This window comes from Cololabis saira, chromosome 8 (genome assembly GCF_033807715.1).
Source record: "Cololabis saira isolate AMF1-May2022 chromosome 8, fColSai1.1, whole genome shotgun sequence".
Taxonomy (NCBI): Eukaryota; Metazoa; Chordata; class Actinopteri; order Beloniformes; family Belonidae; genus Cololabis; species Cololabis saira.
In genome coordinates this window covers 33,864,757-33,890,129 of record NC_084594.1, presented here as the reverse complement: position 1 = coordinate 33,890,129, position 25,373 = coordinate 33,864,757, and the positions used below count along the sequence as shown (strand labels likewise).

The 25,373-nt window shown below is 42.5% G+C and overlaps 2 protein-coding genes across 6 annotated transcripts in view; one reads left to right on the top strand and one right to left on the bottom strand.

Annotated features, from left to right (window-relative positions):
- The window catches only part of prickle2b (prickle homolog 2b), a 125,513-nt gene extending 117,864 nt beyond the window's left edge, over positions 1-7,649 (top strand). For all 5 annotated transcript variants that reach the window (XM_061727848.1, XM_061727852.1, XM_061727851.1 and 2 more), the window contains 4 exons: positions 2,392-2,595; positions 3,077-3,263; positions 4,044-4,928; positions 6,129-7,649. In XM_061727848.1, coding sequence (XP_061583832.1) covers positions 2,392-2,595; positions 3,077-3,263; positions 4,044-4,928; positions 6,129-7,066 — 2,214 coding nt within the window. In that variant the 3' untranslated portion in view covers positions 7,067-7,649. The remainder of the gene's footprint in view (positions 1-2,391; positions 2,596-3,076; positions 3,264-4,043; positions 4,929-6,128) is intronic.
- A 6,922-nt stretch (positions 7,650-14,571) lies between these two features.
- The window catches only part of slc2a9l1 (solute carrier family 2 member 9, like 1), a 13,288-nt gene continuing 2,486 nt past the window's right edge, over positions 14,572-25,373 (bottom strand). The window contains exons 2-12 of the mRNA XM_061728676.1: positions 22,237-22,332; positions 21,980-22,140; positions 21,496-21,620; positions 21,230-21,359; positions 20,917-21,065; positions 20,616-20,803; positions 18,962-19,072; positions 18,756-18,857; positions 16,293-16,371; positions 15,064-15,191; positions 14,572-14,949 (exon numbers count right to left, since the gene is read on the bottom strand). Coding sequence (XP_061584660.1) covers positions 14,764-14,949; positions 15,064-15,191; positions 16,293-16,371; positions 18,756-18,857; positions 18,962-19,072; positions 20,616-20,803; positions 20,917-21,065; positions 21,230-21,359; positions 21,496-21,620; positions 21,980-22,140; positions 22,237-22,332 — 1,455 coding nt within the window. The 3' untranslated portion in view covers positions 14,572-14,763. The remainder of the gene's footprint in view (positions 14,950-15,063; positions 15,192-16,292; positions 16,372-18,755; positions 18,858-18,961; positions 19,073-20,615; positions 20,804-20,916; positions 21,066-21,229; positions 21,360-21,495; positions 21,621-21,979; positions 22,141-22,236; positions 22,333-25,373) is intronic.

Here is a 25,373-nt window from a genome sequence, read left to right as displayed (position 1 = left end):
TCTGCGTCGATTTGACTCGCCGACCGAAGGCAAACAGGCAGACTGGTCTCAGAGAAATAGAGAGAAATAATCCTGTGACTCGTCAGATTTGTTTTGGATGTTTCTGATATAATAGTCTTCAGAAACCACAAAGTAATCCAGCTGTTATCTGGGTAATTTACACACTTTCAGATAAAGTTGCGGAAGATCACGCCAGAATAAAGGGATTTATGGTTCCGCGTTACACCAACGCCGATCCTACGGCGGAGGTTACGCAACCTACGCCGTAGGCTCTGCGTCGATTTAACGCGGACCCAAGCTCCGGACCCGGCAGACAGAAATCTCTAAATTTCGGAGCAAATTTCTTAACAGGCGTAGCTACAACTGTTAGATTTAATCTATTGAACCAACATCTTCCTAAATGATTTATTTCAGCCGGCGTGATTCTCAACAGAGCTGCGTCCCGGGAGAGAGTGTCTCTCCCGGGGCTGACGGAGCAGCCTGACCCGACGGACACGTCTGTTCTCGGGCTGTGAGCTGAGGCTGCTCCCCGGGGCCGGCGGCTCTTCTCATCTCCGAAAACATCGGGTCAAATTTCTTAACAGGCGTTATTTGGATAAACTGAGCCCCGGTTGGGGATCTTAAGGTTACCATTATACCTGAAAAATATTAAAACTTAATAAAGTGCCATATTAACAGCGCTACAGCTGAAATTAAAACAGCTTTTGGCTCTCAGCTTCCTGATCAGGGAAGGGATGAAAACGAGGGGTAGGGGGAGAATTGGGACAGGCACCTGGGCCAAGTGCCCTAGATCTCAAGTGCCCTAAAATCTCCCCCTTCTTTTTTAGGGCTTAGGGAAGAAAAGAAGTGCGAGTGGAGAAAAGAAGGGCGAGTGAAGGAGAATTGGGATTGGGCCATAATGTTGCATATTTGATCGTATGAAAGCAGAAACGTATATTAGTTTCAGTGTGTGTGTGCGTGTGTGTGTATATGCATGCGTGTGTATATGTATGCATTTATTTATATATATATATATATATATATATATATATATATATATATATATATATATATATATATATATATATATATATATATATATATATATATATATATATATATATATATATATATATATATATATATATATACGTACATACACATACTTATGCACATGGACGCGTGCCCATCATTGGACATTATTAAAGCTCATGCCTGCTTTTTTAAGGTGCCACAGTTTAAAGTATGCATCGTGGTGAAAACCAAGCCCCAAGTACGAGGACATGGTCGTTACATCTGCGACACAGGACCCACAGGAACATTACTGACATATTTACACCATTCAGCAGCACCGGAGCCTCCGCCGGTCCAAACTGGAGAAAGATTTAAGCGCTGGTGCCTGATGGTCGGAGTAGAGGTTGCAGCGTAAAAGTGCACCCTAATAAACTGGAGAGGTCAGAGGGTAAAAGAAGCTGGAGAATCAAGTTTACAAAATGTAATCTGTAAGCGGTGATTATTGTATGATTAGGGGAAAATAAGAGGACAGATGCAATAAACTGTATCTAATGACTTTTAATCAAGTATATCACTAAAATGTTCCTGTCCTCCACCATAATTCCATCAACCCATTATCATTTACTAGACAAATGAAGTTACTAAGTACTTTACAAAAGGAGATTTTGATGAAATGTGCAACTTTTCAATTTAAGTAGAGCTGAAGTATTTGCTGTGGCAGAACTTTTGTCTGTCCTGAGACGCAATGCGTCTTGCCGAGCTGGTTTATTATCAAGCCCTTTTCAGAGCCCATCCCCAGCTTCAGTCATCCGGTTCAGGTACCGGCCAGATCAGACAAAGACTGCCCCACTCCGACCACTGTGGCTCCATCTATAGTCACAACTAATCCGGGTAAAAGGCATCACCACACTCGCGTCGTCCCTGCCTGTGAACACAGTCTGGTCTCGGGGACGGGGAATCAGGATTGGAGCAGTTCTGAGTGAGACGACTCTTCAGGAGAAAAGGTTTACATATCGGCAAGAAAACAAGTGAACTCTGAAAAATCTCTAAAACTGGTCGAACCTTCACATAACGATGATTTTTAGCTTCTAATATTTTGATATTTAACCTAAAAGACCAAAAGCCTTTGTCATGGACTAGTGTGTGTGAATTTAGCCAAGAATGAAGTAAATGTGCTCTAAGAAGTTCGAGTCATGAGGGTTTTTGAGAACAGCTCAAATCTTTTCATCCGACTGTATCTACGTTTAACAAAAGAAGGCAAGCTAAACTTTCCAGGTGTTCCAGCACTCCTTCGTGGTTCCTGATTGTGATCTTTCAACAGAACATCTCGTGTGGAGCTTCAAGTTCAGACATTTAAAACGTAGAATCATTTTTTTTTTCCTTCTGTTTTTTTTCTAGTGTGGCGGCCAGATCAATGGCGGCGACATTGCCGTGTTCGCGTCCCGAGCTGGCCACGGCGTGTGCTGGCACCCGGCCTGCTTCGTGTGCAGCATGTGCAAGGAGCTCCTGGTGGACCTCATCTACTTCCACCAGGAGGGGAAGATCTACTGTGGCCGGCACCACGCCGAGAGGCTGAAGCCACGCTGCACGGCCTGCGACGAGGTAGCCCCATCCAGACACGGCACGCCTGCTCACAGAATGACCGTGTATTAATAGAAAACCCTGGTAACCGTGTCAGTAGCGCTATTTATATTGCATTTACACACTGGAGGCATGCACCGACACATGCCCACATACATGCCGAACAGCTGTCATGTGATGCTCATGGGTTTTCTGATTTAATGGGGTCAGCTTTCAAAAGCCGGGTCTTCCAGCCATTAACACAGACTCTTTCTGTGCAAGTGGGAAACGAGACGCTCTGTAAGTGGCTGGTTTAACACCAGCTCACTTCAAAAGCAAATTGTACCACCAAGATTTCACCAAGCGCCCACTCACATTAGCATCCCACGCAAGTAAGACACAAAGAGGATGATGTCAGGGTTTTAAACTGAAGAACGGTCTTTGTCCTGTCATTAAGCCCTGAATAATAGCCCGACTGTGGGGCCTGTGATAATTGATACTTTCTCGTCTTTCCGGTCTTTAGATCATCTTTGCGGACGAGTGCACCGAGGCGGAGGGTCGTCACTGGCACATGAAGCACTTCTGCTGTTTTGAGTGCGAGACGACGCTGGGGGGCCAGCGTTACATCATGAAGGAGGGCCGGCCCTACTGCTGCTCCTGCTTCGAGTCCCTGTACGCCGAGTACTGCGACTCCTGCGGGGAGCACATCGGTATGCTGTTTCTGGCCTGCTTCTCAGCACTTTAGAACAAGAGTTGTGTCATCCGGAGTCAGGCATTTGAGGCCGACCTCAGTTTACCGTGAAAAGACGATATGTACGGTATGCATCGTGCAGCTCGACGCCAGTCTGGGCCAAATGCTCGGCTTCGTCAAGACACTTTTCAACCTCCCGAGCTTGTACTGTTATTTTTAAGCGTCTCAGTTTGTGGTTATAGAGAAATCCCTGCTAAGAGAAGAAACTAATATATGTTTCTGCTTTCATACGATAAAATATGCATCAATATGTCTTTGATTCAATAACAAGATGTCGTGGTGAGATTCGGGCTGATTTTCTCTCAACAAAATCGATGTGTAATCATGTCAAACAGACTTCAGAACAGTATTTGAATTTAAAAGAGAGAAAAAACTGATGCTAACTTGGAAGCAGCAGAAAGCCTCTCAAACCAGATGGCAGCCATTAGGAAGTGACTTGTTTTCTCCCCCACTACAACTGGAAACATTCTCAAAGTGTTTATGCAGTGCTGGGCAAGCACTATAAGGAGTTTGCCCTGCAGCGGTTATATTTCTGCATCCAGCTCGGATTTCTTTTAACAGTATGCCCCTCTCTAAATGTGTTTTTGTCTTATGAGACAGGATTTTTCAATAACGTTTCATGCTACCAGTTCTGAGCCCACTGATAAAGACATCAGCTTTGTATTTTAACTGAATATTGTCCCACAATCTGTCATTTTGCTTAAAGACTTACGGATTGATGTGTTTGTTTCTCCTGTAGGCATCGATCAAGGCCAGATGACGTACGACGGGCAGCACTGGCATGCTACGGAGGGCTGCTTCTGCTGCGCCCGCTGTAAGCGCTCTCTGCTCGGCCGGCCCTTTCTGCCCAAGCAGGGTCAGATCTTCTGCTCGCGCTCCTGCAGTCTGGGCGAGGAGCCCAACGGCTCCGATTCCTCTGATTCGGCCTTCCAAAGCGCCCGCTCCACCAGAGAGTCCAGACGCAGCTCCAAGACGACAAAGAGCGCGGCGGGAGCGGGCGGGGTGCAGACGGAGAGGTTTTCCGGGGAGGTGGACCCCCTGTCTTTACAAATGGATCTCCTGAGTTTGTCCAGCCAAACCGCCAGTTTGACCCGCGAGCCGCCGTCCTGGCAACGCCAGGAGCAGGCGGCCGACGGCTACCGTTACGAATCCCAACCCGCCCCGCCCGCCAACCCCACCGCTCTCCAGCTCCTCAGCCAGTGCAACGTCAGGAGTGCCTACAATTCCACCTGCTCCGGACAGAACAACAAGCAGCAGGATCACAAGGTCAAGGAGAAAGGAGGACTGAAGCGGCCGCCCATCTCGGCCATGAAGGGCCACTCTCTGAGCGAGGCGTGGTTCCAACAGGTCGCCCCGGAGGAGTACTACCCCCCCAAACTGAGGACCCAGAAGAGCTTCAGTGAGATTTCCCATTCCTCTCAGAACTACAACGGCTTCTCCTCAGACAAGCGGTCGATTAGTTTCCACGGCTTTCAGAAGGACAGAGATGCAGGGCAACCAACGGCTGGCCAAGTGGCGAGGAGCAGGAACCCCATCAATGCACTTAACTTCACAGAGCAGCTGACTCCTTTGGCGCAGACCCCGCGAGGATCCATGGAGTCCCTGGCTCTGTCCAACGCTACAGGTGGGTCAGGCGGGAGAGAGCGGGCAAAAGCAGACATGGGGTTTTACTAGGGGTGTAACGATACACTAATCTCACGATACGGTACGATACACGATATTGAGGTCACGAAAACGATACGATACGATATTATAGCAGTATTTTTTTAACAACTTTGAATGAGGAACATATGACTGGAAAAAATGGTATTTTATTTGAAAGACACATAATACAAAACAATGCTGTGTGTTTGTCCTATTGTTACAGTTTGTAATGCTTTATAACTGTTTAAGTTTTAAAGAGAAAGCCAGGCCAACCATTTTCCACAAACTGAACTAAAAGTAAATGTCAGGTTTGCATTATGATCTTCAGTTTCATACAAGTACAAATATTTTGTCACAAACTGAATAGTTTCTCTCATGTATGATTTGACTTTTTTCTTTTCCAGAAATTTAACAACTGAAATTAAATAAATAAATAAAAGTAAATAATTACATATAATTTTACATCATAAAACAGATTGATTCATGCTCACCTTATAAGTGTAAGAGGAGATTTATTTTTGTTAAGAAGGTTATTTTGGTAATTCAGCTTTCATTATTTTATAAATATATTCTTTATATTCTGATGTAAATCAGGGACTATAATGACACTAGTCAGTTTATCTGTAGTGATTAGTCTGTTTTAGATTGGGCGGAGTGATACGCCACAGTACGGCACTAGGTGCTGTGTTGATGTTCTAAAATCCTACACTGTTGAGGGACATTAAAGTACACTGGAACTCAGCAGAAGTTGTCCCCGTGTTTATCCTACTCACCACCCCAAAAAGGTTTAATTTAATAAAGTAAGGCTTAACTCTACACCAGACTTACATAAGTAAAAGTTCAGAGCTCAAAACCCCCAAGAGTCCCGTGATCGGGACCGCAAAACGGGACTAGTTTCTTCTGAGCGGAGTAAGATTTTGGTCCGCGCGGTCGCGGTCGGATGCGCGTTACTAGTCAACACAATAGATTGATATTAATAACCCAATATTGCGATACACTTTGTCACCTCCCCGACACGTATCGTGACGTTTTTGTATCGCGAAATTTCGTGGCACGATATATTGTTACACCCCTAGGTTTTACATATTTGAGCATGTTGGTGTTGAATATTTCCTTTTAACTGTGATGACTGATTTAAAGGTAGAGTTGACACTTTTCTGCAACTCTTTTTTCCTCACAGGCAACTCGGCGGACGGTGGAGAGAAGCATCAGGAGCACCTCTCTCGCTTCTCCCTGCCAGATCTGAGCAAAGACTCTGGAATGAACGTGTCAGAGAAAAGCAACATGGATACACTCAACTCCTCCGTGCAGTTTCAGAGCTCTGAGTCTATTCAGAGTCTCTCCGGCGCTCAGTCCTACATGGAAGTGAACCCCCCCAGGTCATCGCAGTACCAGGTGCAGTTTTGTGAACCTCCTGGTATGACTAAGGGTGTGGGGATGACTCATTTATCACCTGGCTTCAACTACCAGGAGGAAGACAGGATCAGTGCGGTCAGCAGTGCTAACGCTGCACGTTTGCCACCCATTACTGAGCGCCGAGTGGCCGGCGGTGCAGGAAGGGGACCGGGCATCAGACCGGAAGCTCCAGAAGAGACTCCGCAGAGGCGTCGACACCACCATCACCGCCCCCGGAGATCAAGGAGATCACGGTCGGAAAACGCTCTCAATTTAGTGGCGGATCGGAGGGCGAGACCTCAAGAGAGACCGCAACAACGCGTCCGAGAGGATTACGATCGTTTCCCGCCACCGAGGAATGCCAGGGACCAGTTTGGACTCGGAGGAGGGGCGAGATACCAGCCCCAACTCTTTAGGCAGTGCCCCAGGACCACGTCAGACCTGACTCTGCAGAACCCCGGAGCCGGCAGGCGCGCTGGTTTGAGCCAGTATCCCTGGGATGACTATGACGATGACTGGTGCTCCACCTGCTCTTCATCCTCCGATTCAGAGGACGAGGGTTACTTCCTGGGGGAGCCCATTCCCAGACCAATCCAGCTGCGCTACCTCAGCAACCAGGAGCTTGTCCATAAGTACAACACCACCGGCGTGGGAGGCCCCAGCCGCGGTGGGCAGTTGCACACCCACAAACGCAGGAAAAGCAAGAACTGCATCATCTCATAACGTCTGGACATTTTGCCACAGTCAGTTGCAATAAGTTGAGATTGTGTACACTAACATCCTTCATCCGGAACAAAAAAAAATATCAGTGTTGAGTGTTTTATCATGTAGTTGGAAGTCAGTGATGAATTTCAGTCAGTAAACAGTGGAAAAAACAACAGTGTTTGCACGTTTGCTCTTTTTAGTGTTTTCTAATATCTCCTGAGTGTTAAGGCAATTGTTACATGTGCAGTTCTATCAAATCACAACTCTAGATTTTTGTTTTCATGCATCTCCCAAGTGTACAGCACAGTCGGTGTGGTACAGTTTTACGTCGTCATGCAATGTGATTTACATAGAATATATTGGAATATTAAATTCAGTTCTTAATCTGTACATAGATAAATGAATTAATTTCACTTAAGTTAAGGAAGTTGTGTAAATACAGTTGTAAATGAGGCCTCACATATTTTTATATTTTGTATGGATAGAATCATCTATGTATTAAATATATAATGTAGAGATAGAACAACAAAAAAACAGCTTATGCATGTGTTATTTGGCTGACCTGGTCCTGTTTTTTGGAATAAAGGAGTATTTCTGTGAGTTTTGGCATCATTAGCTGGCGTTTCTCTCTGGAGAGGGACAACACATGGCGCAGAGTGCAAAACAGTTTCTTTTTCAATCTGCATAAATGAATGACAATGTGGTGTAGCGGTTGATGAGACGGATCCTCCTCCGGGTTGTTGGACAGTGATGGAGGGAGCCGCACTCAAACACATGGGTCTGTTGGCCTGGAAACGGATGACACTTGAGTTCTAGATTATTGCATCAGTCACCACGGGTTGAAAACTTCCCTTTTAAAAATAACAAATAAAGGTCTTGAGAATCAGTAACTGAAACTTTTTTTTTAATGGTATTTTTCAACCTGTGGTGACTTATGCAATAATCTTTCATTTTATTTTTCCATGCTTGTGAACTAGCTGCAACATTTTTTTTTTTTTTTTTAATCCTGGGGAAGAGTTGTAGTTGAGGTGACAGGACTGTACCAAATGACCCTAAAGTCTTTTACTTGCTAAACTAATTACATTCCTGTTTGCCCGAGCTCTACTTTTAGTCTTTTATACAAGAATGAGATGCTAAATGTGGTAGAAACAGTCCATGCTAAATGTTGATGCTGCCCCCAGCTAGATTGTCCATTAGACTCAATTGTAGCTCCTTTTATAGTCTTGACTTAACCTGAACTATATTTAATGCAGTCGTTGCTCCCTAGTTGATCTGTAAATTCGGTGGTTTTCATCAGTAATTACAATGCAGTGGCGTTGCACGTCCTTGCCCTGTTATCACGGCTGGATAAGAGCACTGCTGCTAAATTATAGCTGTTGTTTGGAGCAGCAGTTTCTTTCAGTATTGTGGTTATGAATCAGATCATTTGTAGCGTAAATATCCACAAAGACAGTTAGAACATTTACTGGGGGTGGCCTACTAAATATCTGGTTAGCAGTCCCAAGACAAATGATAAAGATAAATAATTTTCATGATTTATCTTCTTTAGCCTTCCAGGGCTAATTAAACGGGGGAGGGCAAGAACGTATGTACTCCTGGATGATGATGATAATATAAAAATGGACAAAAGGGAACCAGCTAAAATCTGCTTCAAGGCAGCTAATTCACCTGCAAAATTCAAGAAACTTGATCTGCCTACATACATGTTACTTTTTCTGTGTTTTTGCCGATGAATTAAGCCATTTGTCGCGAGCCCCCCATAATCCCTCACACACACCAGACTTGCTGTATTTGGATCAAGGTGCGTGAATGCAGATCTGTTGATTAGATTCACCCAGGAAACTGAAGCGCTAACGCTGTGGACATAACTGGCCCGTTGACATGTTTATTTCATCTCTGCTTTCAAGTTGTGTGTGCTCCAGTTCTCATATTTATTCTGACACACGTGGGTAACCCTTGAAGAAAATGCTCCTCATTTAGTCGACTGTAAAGCGACAAAACCAGCTGCATAAACATGTGAGCTCCGTTATGTTCCACTGCTGATGGTCTGTTCGGGAAATGTGGACTTGACTGTTGAAGAATCCCTGAATGTGGCTGCAATGAGCTTCCTTTTCATCATCATTACTGATATTAGTCTGTTTCTTCATTAATGCCACACCCAAGAGTGTGTGTGGATGGGGTGGGGTTTCCATGTTTAAGTACAGGCAAATCGCTGCAGAGAGGGCTCCCACAAATTGCTTACATGTGCTTCTCTGGCCGAGGATGCGGTTGCTGGGGAGATAATCTGGGTTGTGTAGGTGATTCCAGTTGTTTCCCCTATTAGAACCACAAGCACTTTGGTGCTTTTACTGCACTTCCAGGAGACACTGTTGAAATTACTGCCATGAGGAAGGAGTTTCATTGTTCTCTGACCATTATTCACATCTGTACCTGAGCAGAGATGTGCTCCAGATCCTGCAACCATTTCCCCGTACTGATGACAAAACCTTTGGTTTTCATGCGCTGAACTTCATTTTAGGTCATCAAAACAAGTTCAATCATATCTTGAGTAACTTTTAGAAGCATACTGGCTTTTTATAGCATGGGAGGGAAGTCTGTGTCCGGAGAAAAGATTAACTCTGAGGTATGCGTCTGCGATTATCAGCAAATAGAGTGTCAGTGTGGAAGTAGAGATTCAGAATAAAAAAAAAACACAACCATTTGGACACACAGAGAAATTGATTTTATGCTCAACTTTCCCTTTAAACTTCCTTAAATGCAGATGATGACATGTCAAGAAAAATAACATAATGCAGATTTCCATGGCCTACATCGTAACCATATGATTCATTACTGTCGATAAGTGTGTCATGCCCCGGTAATGAAATCTCTGGTTGGAAAATGCAGTGGTTTAATTGGCAGCAACACGTACATTTACATGTGTTTGAAGCTCGGATGCACAGCTGTCCTAGTTGAAGCAGTCTGAGTTGTTTTAGGAGACTCTAAAAGCCATAATTACCGGTCCTTACAGCAGAACGGCTGCAAATTACAGCTGCGCTCGGAGCAAACTGAAATAGCCTGATTCAATTCTTTACAAATGAAGAATGTAAATGGTGTTTTATCACACATGCACACACATATCAGCGTGCCTCTCACTGGTATGCATGCAAACTGTTCTGCCACACACTCACTGAATGGGAGACATGTGACGAGACAGACTGAGGCCTTGCAGCGGTGTCTCCTCCCACAGCCCCATCACGTGTGTTTCATTTATATGGCACAAACAGCTTTTTTTAAAGATATGTCTGGCAATTTTCAACATTAACCGTGAGACATTTGTAACATTTGGATTTATTTATTTTTTTTAAATCTATTCTTTGGGGTGTTAATCCAACATATTGGATGTAATTCCTTTTTCACGGCTACAGTCTGCATAAACGTTGAGCGAAGCGACAGGGAGTTCCCTCCCCAGTTTACCTGCTCTGTTTCACCCTTCACCCCCGTCCTGTGCCACAGACTCACTTCTCTCTTGAGGTGTACATGGTAATATCGTTTGACAGCAGCCCTGCTAACCATCTGTCTGTCCTCTCCGGCAGCTCCAAAGTGTCTGTAAACAACCCTGATTCTTGAAAGGGGAGTCAGAAGTCAGGTGCAGCGTTGGTCTTGCGGATCTAAACCCACGACCAGAGGTGTCAAGTAACAAAGTACAAATACTTCGTTACCTTACTTAAGTAGAAATTTTGGTTATCTATACTTCACTGGAGTAATTATTTTTCAGAAGACATTTTACTTTTACTTTACATTTTTACGCAATTATCTGTACTTTTTACTCCTTACATTTTAAAAACAGCCTCGTTACTCTATTTCATTTCGGCCTTTAAAAAAACTATCCAGTTAAATTGCTCCATCCGGATAGAGTGAATTTGGTTGTGGTTGTTTCAGATGTTCTTGTCCAGTTTTGTTCTTACATCCGTTCCCTCAGATTCCTGCAACTAAACTTGGATGTACATTCCAATAAAGGTTAGGATAAATGATAACATGCCTCTGAAGTTTGACTTTTTGCACCATTACAATACTTATAGGCAACTAGTCATCATATCTCCTGCTCTCTGAAACACATGTTAATGCTCAATAGTACACATATATGGTTCTTTAATATATTTGCATTATACTAAGATGCATTCATTTTCAATGGCTTTTGTCCTTAATGGCTTTTTTCCCCCTTACATTACTTTTACTTTTACACTTTAAGTAGTTTTGAAACCAGTACTTTTTTACTTTTACTTGAGTAAAAAACTTGAGTTGATACTTCAACTTCTACAGGAGTATTTTTAAACTCTAGTATCTATACTTCTACCTGAGTAATGAATGTGAATACTGAAGACACCTCTGCCCCCAACACGTAAACTCAGCCCCTCCAAGGCTTCATTTATCACCTACCAAACTATATACCTGACATAGCTTCACTTTTCAAACTAATCCCCTTGTTAATGGACTAGATCTACGTCAGACTCATCCCAGACTTGCACCTGTAACCGGAGCTCGTGATGAGGCTCCACGGGGCCTTCGTTGGTTCTTTTTGTTTTCATGCAGCCACGCAGAGAGACAAATTCATGTCCGCCGTTTTCACAGTCGGACACGTGGTGCGTTGAAGTGCTGCCAGTTTTAGATGAATACACACACCAACAGCACAAGGGGTCATAACGTAGAGCAGCATGCTGGGAACCTCACGGATTCGCTGCCAGAGGGCTCCGTCTGGTTCTTGATAGCAGCTTGTACCGTCCCTCCGAACACTTGTAACTCAACGAGCTCAGGTCCCAAGAGGGGTCCCATCTGTAAATCACCTGCATAAAAATCACCTCTGCTGGCAACATTTAATGAGGACATTTGTTTTAGAGATTATTTTTAACATGTTGATTTGGCTCCAGTTGTGTGTTTTTCTCTGATTTGATGTCCAAACCCTCTCTTGTGTCTGTTTAGAGGAGATGATTGGTGGACTGATTTGCTCTACAGCTGTCTGTAGCTCAGTCTGGATTGTTTTCAGATATTTATTTTCCTAGAAGTCCAATTATAAATGTATTTATTGTATTGTGCAACTTTAATTTTCCTCTCTGATCCGACTGTTTGCTCCCTTTGTGACGGTTTCCTGCCCAGATCCATCTAGGAAGTTAGAAACTACTTGGAAAAAGGGGAAAGCTCTTCCAAAAAATACTTAGCAGCTGATCTGATGAAGGCCATGTCGATCAAAGTCTCAAAGAAACTTTAGCCAAATTGGAAGAACAAAGCAGAACCAAACAAAACCAGTCAGCCATTACTGATTGCTGTCCCACCCAAACCCTCCCGCAGCTGCAACTACGCGACTGTTTCAGACGTTCACATTCCGGCTTGGAGATGGGAAAGAAACGCGCGTGATCAGGACCTAGGGAATCTCCCAAGAACCCAGCTACTTCACAAGCTAACTGAAGAAAATCCACATTCCCTTTTTCAAAAACAGAAGAAGCCTGGCTCTGTTTGAGCCTTGAACGGACCGACCGCTCTCCTACTCTGGTCCAAGATTGGTCAAAGGCTTTGTGACAAATTGCACTAGTTATATTTCTTTAAAAAGATAAATGAATAAAATTGAATAAATGAAATGCACTTTTCATTTTCCTCTACGTAAGTTAAAGCAGGGTAAGTGATCTTCTGATGACCTCTGTACCTTTACACATTACAGTTCACATGAATATTTATGTGACTGAAACAGGGAACAAAAATTGCCTGTCATGTTGATGATATGCTTTCCTTCATTTCAAACTACTCGTATTGTTTATTATTAAGGTTTTAAAACCATAGCCCCCAAAATATTTAAATTCCAATGTAACGGTGAATGTAAAAAAACAAACAAACAAAGAAAAACCCTTTGTGAAGCTAATTAACATTAACGCCCTGCAAACGCCCTCTAAAGCCACTGACTAGTGTCAGAAGGAGCGGCTAAGTCCCCTGACATCTGCTCTTCATTCTCTTCCACTTAGTCAAAGCAGATAATCTTCAGACACAATGCTGAATTCAGTCCGGAGGAATCTTTGTGCAGCATGTGCACTTACTGACATTGTCTCATTCTATAATCAAATTCACGTGTTCCCAAGCAGCAACAGAGAGATAAGCAAACACACTGCATTTGTAGAAAATCTTGAATTTTCTAAAACAGTGACCCATTTAATGCTGAAGACATCTCCCTGCATGTGCGACCTCCCCTCTGACCTGTGGAAATGTCAGAGAGCTCAGCGTTGACGGAGGGAGACGGGAGACCGAGGCTCAGGTGGCTTTCCGTGTGGGAATCAAAGAGGGGGAAGTCGTGCTTTTCCTCAAGATACGAAGTACTAGTCTTATTCGATAGATGAAAGTGGTGTGTAAATTCGTTGAAGTAAAAAAAGCACTTTATTTGAAAAATAATGAAAGTAAATCAAAATAAACTACCTAATATATGAGGTGTTTGAATATTCTCACATAGAGGTGAAAATGTACATCTCTTATTTTTCATCTCAAAGAAATGTACGGAATGTTTCAAATTTTTTCTTTTTTTTTATCTAATGGAAATTCCACGTTTCTCCAAAATCACCCTAAATAACAGCTTTGTCATCATGCTTGGCTGTGAGCATAAATTGCTAAGAATAGTAAAGGCAGTGAGATGCATTTTCTGACCAGATGATCTAAACTTATGAAAAGAAGCGGTTAAAACTATGCTGTCTGCAGATTGAGGAGAAATCAGAAGGAGAAATGGTTTAAAAACTAGCTTTAGTGTGTCTGCCCTGTTATTTCTCCACTCAATTTTCTCTGCTGTTGACGTCATCATCTCACCCCCCCAACAGAAGCGTGACGGCGCCACCTGCTGAACAACCGAGGAACCAAGTCCCACACATTTGTGGAGGGCCTTTTGCTAATCGTTTGGAAGATTCGGTTTTTGGCCTTTGTGTTGCAGGTATACAGTAAATACGGGTGCATGAGCACTCAAGGAAAGACATTTATGGAGCACAATATCCCAAGAAGGTGAAAGACACAACAGGATAATAGCATAACAGAAAGATGTAATTTTGAAAGGGCTACAGCCTTGCTAGATCTGATCTAACCTGTGGCCAACGATGTTAGATAACATGTCAAAATGAAACATTGTCCCATGACCGGCATGTGTTTGTCTGTTTACTGCTTTATGTTAAGATATCTAAAGTCTCATCTAATACTCACCACCCTGAGTTCAATTACAGAGCCAGGAGATGGGCAGAGGAAAAAATGGTATCGTGATGACGTAAAGCTTTGTGGGACTGCTCCCATTAAGTTAATTACCTTCAGTCATCTAACAACAGACTGTAGAGCCTAAAAAGGACCAAAGGGCACGGTTGGTTATTTATCACTATAAAAGGAGTGGGAGGAAACTCCCAGCCTCTGGGTGACAAACAGTCTGCAGTGGTTGTGTCAGCGGGGGTAACCTCCACAGCTGCACTGAGCTGGGACCAGCTGCTTTTGTACAATCTAAACTGGAAAAAAAAAAAAAGTGGAGTAATCAGAACTATTTAGTAAAATGTTTTATCTTCATCATATCCCCGGGTGTACAGAAAAGACAAATAAACCCCAAAAAATGTCTTTGAAACTGAGAAATGTGCAAGTTTACAGAGAAAAGGTTTGATTTAATATGCATTTTTCACTCATTCAAACACTTTCTCATGTTCTCTCTAATTGTCCGTAGCAACTTGGACACTGCTTCAAAACTTGGTCTTCAGTCTCTCTTCCTCCAGGAAAGACTTCCCACAGAGGGTGATGGCTTTAAACTCCTCGGAGATTTCCAGCAGGGTCTTTCCTTTAGTCTCTGGCAAAAGGAAGAAAGTGTACAGGCCACCCAGCAGGGACACACCGGCAAACATCACGAAGCAGTATGAACCGAGAGCCTTCTGTGGGAAGGAATTGGAGAGTAAAGTACAGGATTAAGGTTCTTGTGGGGAGCATGACACACAAATCTGTGGATATTAAAACGTGATCCTTATCTTCAGGTAAATCCTACTTACGATAAGAAATGGAAACATGAGGCCCATAACTGCATGGAAGAGCCAGCGATGCACTCCCAGGAGCACAAACGCCGCCAGACGGTTAGACTGCAGGAAGATCTCGCTGCTAAGTGTCGGTGTACTTGCCCCTGTACGAACAACGGACAGGAGACAAGGCTCTATTTATGCATAGAAAGGACCTTTCTCTAACCATTTGGATAGAATTGCCTCCATTTAACACTCAGCTGCAAATTTTAACATTGTAGGTATCAGGAGATGAGTCAAATAAAGTCATCTAATCTTTTCTGGGTCTTAAAGATAAGTAACCACGACTAAGAAACAACCCAGGACATTAAACATTGTGACATAACTATGCCAAAATGCAGAAGCAAGCAACACTTCTGTTTTTTTGTAGATTTTTATTTTATTTTTTATGAAGTTGCAATATTGCTTCGGTTCATTTAGATTCGTAGGCATTTATTTGCACAGCCCTCTGAAGGTACTGCCACAGCATTTCTACCAGGTTGAGGTCTCACCTTCCACTGGCTCATTGCCGTAGCTTGAGTCTTTTGTAGTATCCAGAAAAAACACGCTTTGTAAGGACAACTCAACTGAAACCTTTAACCACGTCTACTCTTCAACCTCCACTCTGTCCTGTAACTCAGTAAAGAAAGACTAGACAACTTCCACTCTAAAAGTTCAGGTATAATTGATTCCATTGCTCCGACTAAGGTGAAGGTTGTCTCTGGTAAAAAGAAATCTCTGTGGAAAAATGCCCCACTAGTGAAAAAAGGGAGTGTCGAAAAGCCCAGCAGAGGTGACAGAGGTTCACTATGATGTCTAAAGAGAGAGTTCATAGATAGGATTTCCAACTGAGGAATGCCTAGAGGAGAGAAATGCCCAAACGTCTTCTTTTCTAGCAATATAACACTTGCTGAGGATCAGTTCATCAGAAGTACATGATAAGCAGCACCTGGCTGCTCCATCACCTCTTAGGTAAAACACACCCTCACTGGGAGCAGGGAGGATGTATTTAATTTTGCGCAGGCTGCTTCTGCATTTTGGTTTACATTTCATTAAATAAATAACTTGATTCAAAATACCATGTATTGTTGTTTTCCGATAATCGTTTTGCACAGAATGTTAGGACTGAATAAGCATCAGATACCTTTTAAAGTCTTGATTTGTTAAACCTTAGAATTGAAAAAGGGTTAGGTTGTTTTCCTAAACATAAACAGCAGAGTACATACCAGGTCCTATGCAGAAGAAGATGATGATGAGGTTGATCAAAGTAACAGTAACGTATGGAGCCCAGTAGCTTGAGTCCTGCTTCAAGGACAGTTTTGATATTTCAATGTGTTTGTTAGGTTTAATGAAAATATCATTTTCTGCACCACAAAACACTTTCACACACTTCACGCCGACAACTCAATGTAGCTCCAACCTTTCACATGGATATCCATATACTAAAATGCTGAACAGTTATATATATATATATATATATATATATATATATATATATATATATATATATATATATATAAATATATATATATATATATATACACAGTTGAGGACGATATTATTAGCCCCCCTATGGAATTTTAAGTTTTTTCAAGTTTCTGGCAAGATCCTTTTTAGCAGAGCAGGGCAGTTCTAACAGAGCATTCCTGAACATACAATTTGTCATTATATGGGCCAAAACATTTATATTTGTGCACCAAAACATTATTATGTAAGAAAAAGCTAAAATGACCAGGGACATTATTATTAGCCCCCTTTAAGAAATTACCATTTATTAAGTCATCACACAAGCCACTTGTATGCAGTGATGTGCTTAACCTTCACAGGTGATGTGCATAAAGGTAATCAGGTCAAACAGGTGATTGCACTCAATTCAGTTAAGTTAATTAACTCAAGCCAAAACATGGTATAAAAGCCTCATTATGGAGCTGGCAGTTGAGGAAGCAACATGCCAAAAACAAAGGAGATCAGTGTGGACCTCAGAATAAGAATTATAGATGCCCACAAAGCAGGGGAGGGATATACGAAGATATCCAACCGTTTCCAGGTGTCAAGGACTGGAGTGAGAGGCATCATTCATCGCTCCAAAGACAGCAACACAGTGCAGAACAAGCCTGGCAGAGGTAAAAAGAGAAAGATTTCAGAGAGACTGAAGAGGAAACTGGTGAGAGACGTGTCTAGAGACCCCAGATTAACTTCCAAGGCGCTGGCAAATGACTTGGCCACATCAGGAATCTGTAGCCCCTTTCACACAGCCAGTTCGAGGCGGGAACGTTGCGCCTTTAAGCCGCCTCGCTGTTCTGTGTGAAAGTCACGGAGGCGGAATGGGGGGGCCAAGTGGCCCCACCAATAAGCCGGCAGCGGAGGTAGTCACAGAGCCGTCACAGAGACGAAACGGGGTCTGTGTGAATGACACAGCCGGCATGCCGGCATGCCACTAGACGCTGACGCTGTCGTCACGCCTCTGATTGCGGAACGCCGGCATGCTGTGTGAATTTACAGACGGGAGCGGCGTTATGCCGGCGTTGTATGGTTCTGTGTGAACCAACAAAGGCGGCGTATTGGCAGGACTTCTTTACACCAATATTGCGGAATCTCTGTGTGAAAGGGGCTATTGTCTCGAAGAAGACCATAACTAGAGCTCTGCACAGGAATGACCTACGAGGGTGCAGACCAAGAAAAAACCCACTTTTGAGGAAGAGGCACCTTCAAGCCAGACTTCAGTATGCTCGAGACAACCTGGAGAAAGATTATTCATGCTGGAAGCGTGTCTTATGGTCTGACGAGACTAAACTTGAGCTCTTTGGCCACAGGGACACTGCTTACGTTTGGAGAAAAAAAGGACATTCAACATTCAACCCAAAGAACACCATCCCCACAGTGAAGCATGGTGGTGGGAGTATTATGCTGTGGGGATGCTTCAGTGCATCTGGAACAGGAAATCTTGTCAAGGTGGATGGAATCATGAATAAAGAAAAATATTTGGCCATTTTGAAAGAGAACCTTAGGCAGTCAGCTGTGAAACTGGGTCTGAGACGTCACTTCATCTTCCAACATGACAAGGATCCTAAACACACCTCCCTCTTGGTGAAGAACTATCTCCAGACGACCAAAGTGAATGTCATTGAATGGCCTGCACAAAGCCCTGACTTAAATCCAATAGAAAATCTGTGGGGTGACCTAAAGAAACATGTCCATGACAGGCACCCATCAAATCTAGAGGAACTGGAGAGATTTGCCAAAGAAGAATGGGCCAGGATTCCTCAAATGAAGTGTGAGAGACTTGTTGTAAACTACAACAAACATCTGCAGGCAGTAATACAGCAAAAAGGATACACAATTGACTATTAGGGTGTGGGGGGCTAATAATTTTGACCCTGGTAGTTTTTGTGTTTTGTACAATATCTTAATTTCTGAGTGGAATATAAAATTGTCTATGCATCCAAAATAAAACTACGACGTCTACAAAAAGCTGTGTTCAGTTTATTTTGCTCTGGTTAATATCACTTGGAAAACACTTAGAAAACAAGCACTATTTTGTAAGGGGGGCTAATAAAATCGTCCTCAACTGTACATACATACACACAGACATTTTTTAATTTATTCTAATTCCATCAGCTGGCGTACTGAAACAGAGTTTATCTGCTATACAAGCACTTATCTTTTTCATTCTGTGTTGTCCTGCTCACCTTAGAGTAGAGTACAACGGTAATGAGCACCCAGCTTGCAGACATGGCACTATAACCCCCCCAGAACAATGGCCTTCTCCCTGTATGCTCGATCAGAAGACTCTGACAAGGTGAAATCATAATTAATTTGTATGTTTTTGTTTGCTATTTTGTTCTTAACATGCTGGTGTTAGCAACCAATAATCAAATACGAGATATTTGCTCACACAGGAGATGGAAGTGATGATTTCAACTATTCCAAGGCCAAGTGTCATGTAGCGGATCTTGTCTTGGGATACGCCCACCTCCAAGAAAACGTCAAATGAAAAGGTACTAATCTGGAAAAAAGGAACCATGTAAAATATGCTGGAATGATATATGCAGTGGACAACAACCTATCCTAATGCTTAACCAAGATCAGTGGTGCTATTTGAGCTGTGATGCTGCAAATATCATTGTTAAGTTTGTCAATGGAAAATATAGCACTTACAAACATGTACAATACCAGTCAAATGTTTCAAAACAAAGCTGTTCATTCATCTGAAGAAGTAGGTGCATTCAATTGTTGTTTTTATGTTTTATTTTCTTACTGAGACAGTTCAGACTAAGACATAATTTAACAGTATGGTATGGTACATATGGTATGGTATGGTATATATGGTATGGTATGGTATGGTATGATATGGTACATATGGTATGGTACATATGGTATGGTATGGTATGGTATATATGGTACGGTATGGTATGGTACATATGGTATGGTATGGTATGGTTCGTATGGTATGGTATGGTATGGTATGGTATATTACATATGGTATGGTATGGTATGGTACGTATGGTATGGTATGGTACATATGGTATGGTATGGTATGGTATGGTTCATATGGTATGGTATGGTATGGTATGGTTCATATGGTATGGTATGGTATGGTATGGTATGGTATGGTTCATATGGTATGGTATGGTATGGTACATATGGTATGGTATGGTATATTACATATGGTATGGTATGGTACGTATGGTATGGTATGGTATGGTTTGTATGGTATGGTATGGTATGGTACGGTATGGTACATATGGTATGGTATGGTATGGTATGGTTCATATGGTATGGTATGGTATGGTATGGTACGGTATGGTACATATGGTATGGTATGGTATGGTTCATATGGTATGGTACATATGGTATGGTATGGTTCATATGGTATGGTATGGTATGGTTCATATGGTATGGTATGGTATGGTATGTTATGGTACATATGGTATGGTATGGTACGTATGGTATGGTATGGTATGGTATGGTACGTATGGTATGGTATGGTATGGTATGGTACATATGGTATGGTATGGTATATTACATATGGTATGGTATGGTATGGTTCATATGGTATGGTATGGTATGGTATGGTTCATATGGTATGGTATGGTATGGTATGTTATGGTACATATGGTATGGTATGGTACGTATGGTATGGTATGGTATGGTATGGTATGGTACATATGGTATGGTATGGTACGTATGGTATGGTATGGTATGGTATGGTATGGTACATATGGTATGGTATGGTATATTACATATGGTATGGTATGGTATGGTACGTATGGTATGGTATGGTACGTATGGTATGGTATGGTATGGTACGTATGGTATGGTATGGTATGGTATGGTATGGTATGGTATGGTATGGTATGGTACGTATGGTATGGTATGGTATGGTATGGTATGGTACGTATGGTATGGTATGGTATGGTATGGTACGTATGGTATGGTATGGTACGTATGGTATGGTATGGTATGGTATGGTATGGTATGGTATGGTATGGTATGGTATGGTACAGTACGATACGGTATGGTACGGTATGGTATGGTGCCATCCTCACCACAGAAACGCCTGACAGCTGGGTGCAGCTTATGATGGTGGCCATAGTGATTAGCTGCCATCGGACAGTCGGATCCCGTAGCAGCTGCAGAGGGGTTTTTTGTGGGGAAGCTTCAATGGCCAGCTGCTCAGTTAGCATCTCATCCATTTCCTGTCTGTAGTCACCTTTTCCCCACAAACTCTGCAATGCTGCAGCGAGAAAAATACAAAAGACCCCATATTTAGTTAAAAGGTTTTTTGTTTTGTTTTTTTAAATAGGAAAATGTGTTCTGTCCCCTGCATAAATAGGCGGAAATACCAACCTCTTTGGCATGCCTTATCGTCACCTTTCTCAATGAAGAGATATCTGGGAGCTTCCGGAAGAAAAGGCAGCACCAGAATTTGAACCACGGAGAAACATGCAGGGACACAGAGGAGAATGTTCCACGTGTCCTCGCGCCCAAGGATCTCACTGATGAAATTAAATGTTATAATGCACCTTTGTTTGATTCTTTGCTTAATCACTATTTGTTTAATTTTGCTGAGGTCTCTGAGTTATAGCTTTTTTTGTGAGTGGTTCAACTATTCTTTACATAACTGTTGTTTTCACAAGGTGTTTGAACAGTGGGTGCATACCTTAAACCAAAAAACTGTCCAAAGAGTTTGCCAAGTGAAGTAAAGTTTGCTGAGGTCAAAGTCACTATGCCTCTTATTTTTCTAGGTGAAATCTCTGCAAGATACATTAAGTGGATGCTCATTCCCAAACCTGCAACATAAGTACAGTATGAATAACAATGAATACACCCCTGTACAACATCAATGAAGATTATTTAACATGTCCCACAGTAAGCAAGAATAGTAAAAACATGATGGATTCATATGAACAGTGCAGAGTAGCTTACTTGCAGAAAAGCCATACAGGAGCCTTGCCACAATAATCATTTCGAAAGACTTAGCCACCTTACTGGTCAGCATAATCCCTGCTCCAACAACGGCAATGAAGCTGTTGCAGGTCAATGCTTCTTTTCTGATAAAGGAACAGACGTCGCTTTGGTAACCATTTTTGGGTCATTTGGGCTACATAGTAGAATAACACATTAACAGGGCAATTAAATTAGATGAATCTGCAAGAATGTCTGCAAGAATGTGAGCTCCAGAGAGGTATGCATGACATAAATGACTCATTACAGTAAGAAAAGACTAATTAAATGCGTTCCACCTGCTTCTCAGTTCTGTTCATAAAGCCACCCAACATTAAATAAGCAACAGCTGACTCTTACAAAATATGACATCTGCTGACAATGACATTTATACAGGTATATGAAGACACATGTACACATGAACATCTGCTAAAGCCTTAATGTAACTGCCCGGCATCACACTCACCTTCCCATCCTGCTCGAGAAGAATGTGACACTGACAGCGCCGAAGAGTCCCCCTACAGCAAACATGGAGACGATAAGAGACCAAATCATGGTGATCATCTGTTGAGGAGGAGGCTCGCCATATCTGTCACACCAGCTACTGTTGATGAAGTGCTGAATGTACTGCAGAGATGGTTTTAAACAAAAGGCTGCTGTCAAAATTTAAAACAAGTGAGAGAAAGATGAGCAAGTGGGAGGGGGAAAAATGACGTATCTTACTGGTGAGGGAGAACTCAGACCAGTTATGTGGTAACCAGTATGAAAACTTCCCCCAATCCCCAAAATGATGATGAGAAACAGAGCCTTGCCATGGGTCTAAAGAGCAGGGACAAGAACAGAAGTAAGACTCACAATACAGATGTACATTTTAGTTAGAGGAGTATTCCAGAATAAAAACAGCCCAAGGACTATTTTTCCGATGTTAACAAACGTACACGTCAAGATTTTGTATATGTGTTTGCAACAAAATGGCCATTAATGTTAGCACAGAGGCCAACGGAGCTAAGTCAAAATAACAAGCTGTTTTAAATCTGACTGCTGGTACGTTGGATCAGATGGCGAGGGAGGATGCAAGACAGACCTAGAAAGCCCAAGTGTGTAGTTTGCTGGGAACATCTGGCAGAGGAATCTTTCCGAAGGATCTGCAACTCACACCTAGGACAGAACTTCAATAGTCCCACAGTAAACAGTGGAACATTAAGTCGGAATAGGTTATATTCGGCGCCTCCATTGTTGAGCCAGCCATAAGACATATTTGATTGACCCAGAGAAGATTATTACAAATGGTCAAGTAGTTCATGTGGGAAAAACAGCGCTTCATCACTGTATGAAGATGGAGTTTTATTAATATTGACTTTAGATGTTGTTGGGTGGTGGATGGAATACTTCGGGGATCTTCTCAATCCCACCAAGACCTCTTCCACAGAGGAAGCTAAGTTTGTGGACACCAAGGTAACCACTGGTTATCAATACTGAGGTAGTCCAAATAGTTAATAAGCGCCACAGGGTGGAAGAAGTCCTTTCTGAGTTCCTCAAAGCTCTGGATGTTGTAAGGCTGCCTTGGTTGACGACTCTCTGCAACATTAACATTGTACTTTTTTACTTGGCAGTGATTGGTTAATATTTGCTTTGGGGTCTGGGTCTTTGTAAATGCTATATAAATACAATTGAATTGTACTTTCTTGAACATTGCATGGACATTCAGGGCACTACCTCTGGATTGGTGACTGCGATGGTGGTTCCCCTTTTTAAAAAGAGGGACTGAAGGGTGTACTAAAGGAATTACACTCCTCAGCCTCCCTGGTAAGGTCTATGCAGGGGTTCCAGAAAAGAGATTGCTAGTCGAACCTTAGATTTAGGAAAAAAAAGGGGGTTCCATCCTGGCTGTGGAACACTGAACCAGCTCTGTGACCTTGCTAGGGTCCTCGACGGGGCATGGGGGTTTACACAAAAGGTCTATGCAGGGGTTCTTTAGGACATGTACTTTATGGACTTGGACCCTCTACAACTGAAGTGAGTTTGGTTTTAATTGCTGGCTGTAAGTCTGATTCATTTCTAGTGAGAGCTAGACTCCGTCAGGGCTGACATTTGTCACAGCTTCTGTTCATAACTTTCATGGATAGAATGTCTAAGTTTCTGAATTTCTAAGTTTCGAGCCTGTCCAACTGGAAGGAGGTCCTGTGACAGAAAAAAGACATGCTGACAGGATTTAGTCTAAATCTTCCTTGTGTTGTTCAAATGTCTATGCATTCAATGTTTCTGTGTCACTTCTGCATCAAAGTTCTGATGGAAATTTTGAACCGCTTGCATGAAAAAGATGTATTAAAGGGGACCTATTATGGCATCTAATACCTATTTTAAACAGGCCTTGAATGTCTTAAAAACAAGCTTTTGATTGTTTTTGCTAAATAAATTAGAAATTCAGCCTCTGAGCCATGTCTTTATCTTCCCATTCTCTAACCTCCTTCTCTATGCGGGATTCTGAGTGGGCGCGATACACTGCTACGAAAAATGGCGGAGTTAATTGTGGGCGTGGTTTCACGCATCGCTCCTGTCGTAACGTAACGACGGGAGCAGAATCTGAACGGCTCGTAGAAGCCACATCAGACTGGACGGCTCATCCGGGCGGCTGTACAGACACTGCAGAATTTGGTTGCTTTCCTCCTTCTCTGAGTTGGCAGACTGAGGGGAGACCACTTTATATACGGTATGTTAAAGCAAGAAAAAACGTGTTTTTCATAATAGGTCCCCTTTAAAGTTACTGACCTTGGACCATCTGTCACATATTTATTCTTGTTAACTCAGATAGTCACTCAGGTGGTAAACACTTAGGTATTGATAGGTTTTTCCCACAACAGATATTTTAACCCTCTGATAAGACTTAAAAATGTTATTCCACCAAAGTGATAGTGCGGAAAGGGTCGCTACGGACAAACTAAGGTATTTTAACTATACAACTGTAAAAAAAAATCTACAACAACTATTTGTACAGATATTCTTGTACTCCTGACTCTATCTTGTCATATGTTTCTACATAATTACCAACGTCTCTCCTTGCCAAAGGAGGAGAGTTCATAGCCTCTGTTGCCATAGAACCATATTGGAATGTATTCATTCATGAGAAAATAGGCAAGTGTTAGAAGCAGAGCTCATCAACTTCCTCCCTTTTGCATGAGAAACTGTTACAAACAGCAAACATTTACATCCTGTTACGTCCTGGGGGTCGCATTGTGTGTTCTTTCAGTGCTGCAGCCAGGTGAGCTGCTCCAGCTGTGGCTGGTTAGGGATAATCAGCTGGGCTACTTCATAAAAGGACGAAGACCCCCACGGTGGTGCCAGCGGGCCTGCTGTAGTTGTGTAATCCAGTACTTTTCAGTGGGCTGTGTTTGGTTGTTTCTGTTAATCGTTATGCTCTTATTTCCAGGTTTGGGTTTTGCTATTCTTTTGGGCTCCGTTTAATTGTTTCATTTAAACACCTTGTCTTCCACTGTTTGTTCTCCTGGTATCATTTCCTCAAACTCCGGGTCATAGTAATGTTACTTTGTAACACATCCTTTTATACTTTTTTTTTAAGGGAAGAATAAGCTTTAAATCCATCCTTCTGTTTTCTATACCTCTTTTATCCAAGGTCATAAGGAGACTGGAGACTAGACTGTCTCGGGGTGAACGGTAGGGGTAAACTCTGGACGTCTAGTGAGTCCATTGCAGGGCCACAAATAAACAAACATGCACAACTTACAATCTCCAGTTAACCTGAGATACTGTGGGAAGAAGTTGCAGAACCCCCCGTGCAAGCAGGGGAGAACATGCAACCCTCACACAGGAATGACCCTACCAGGAAATGAACCAGACACCTT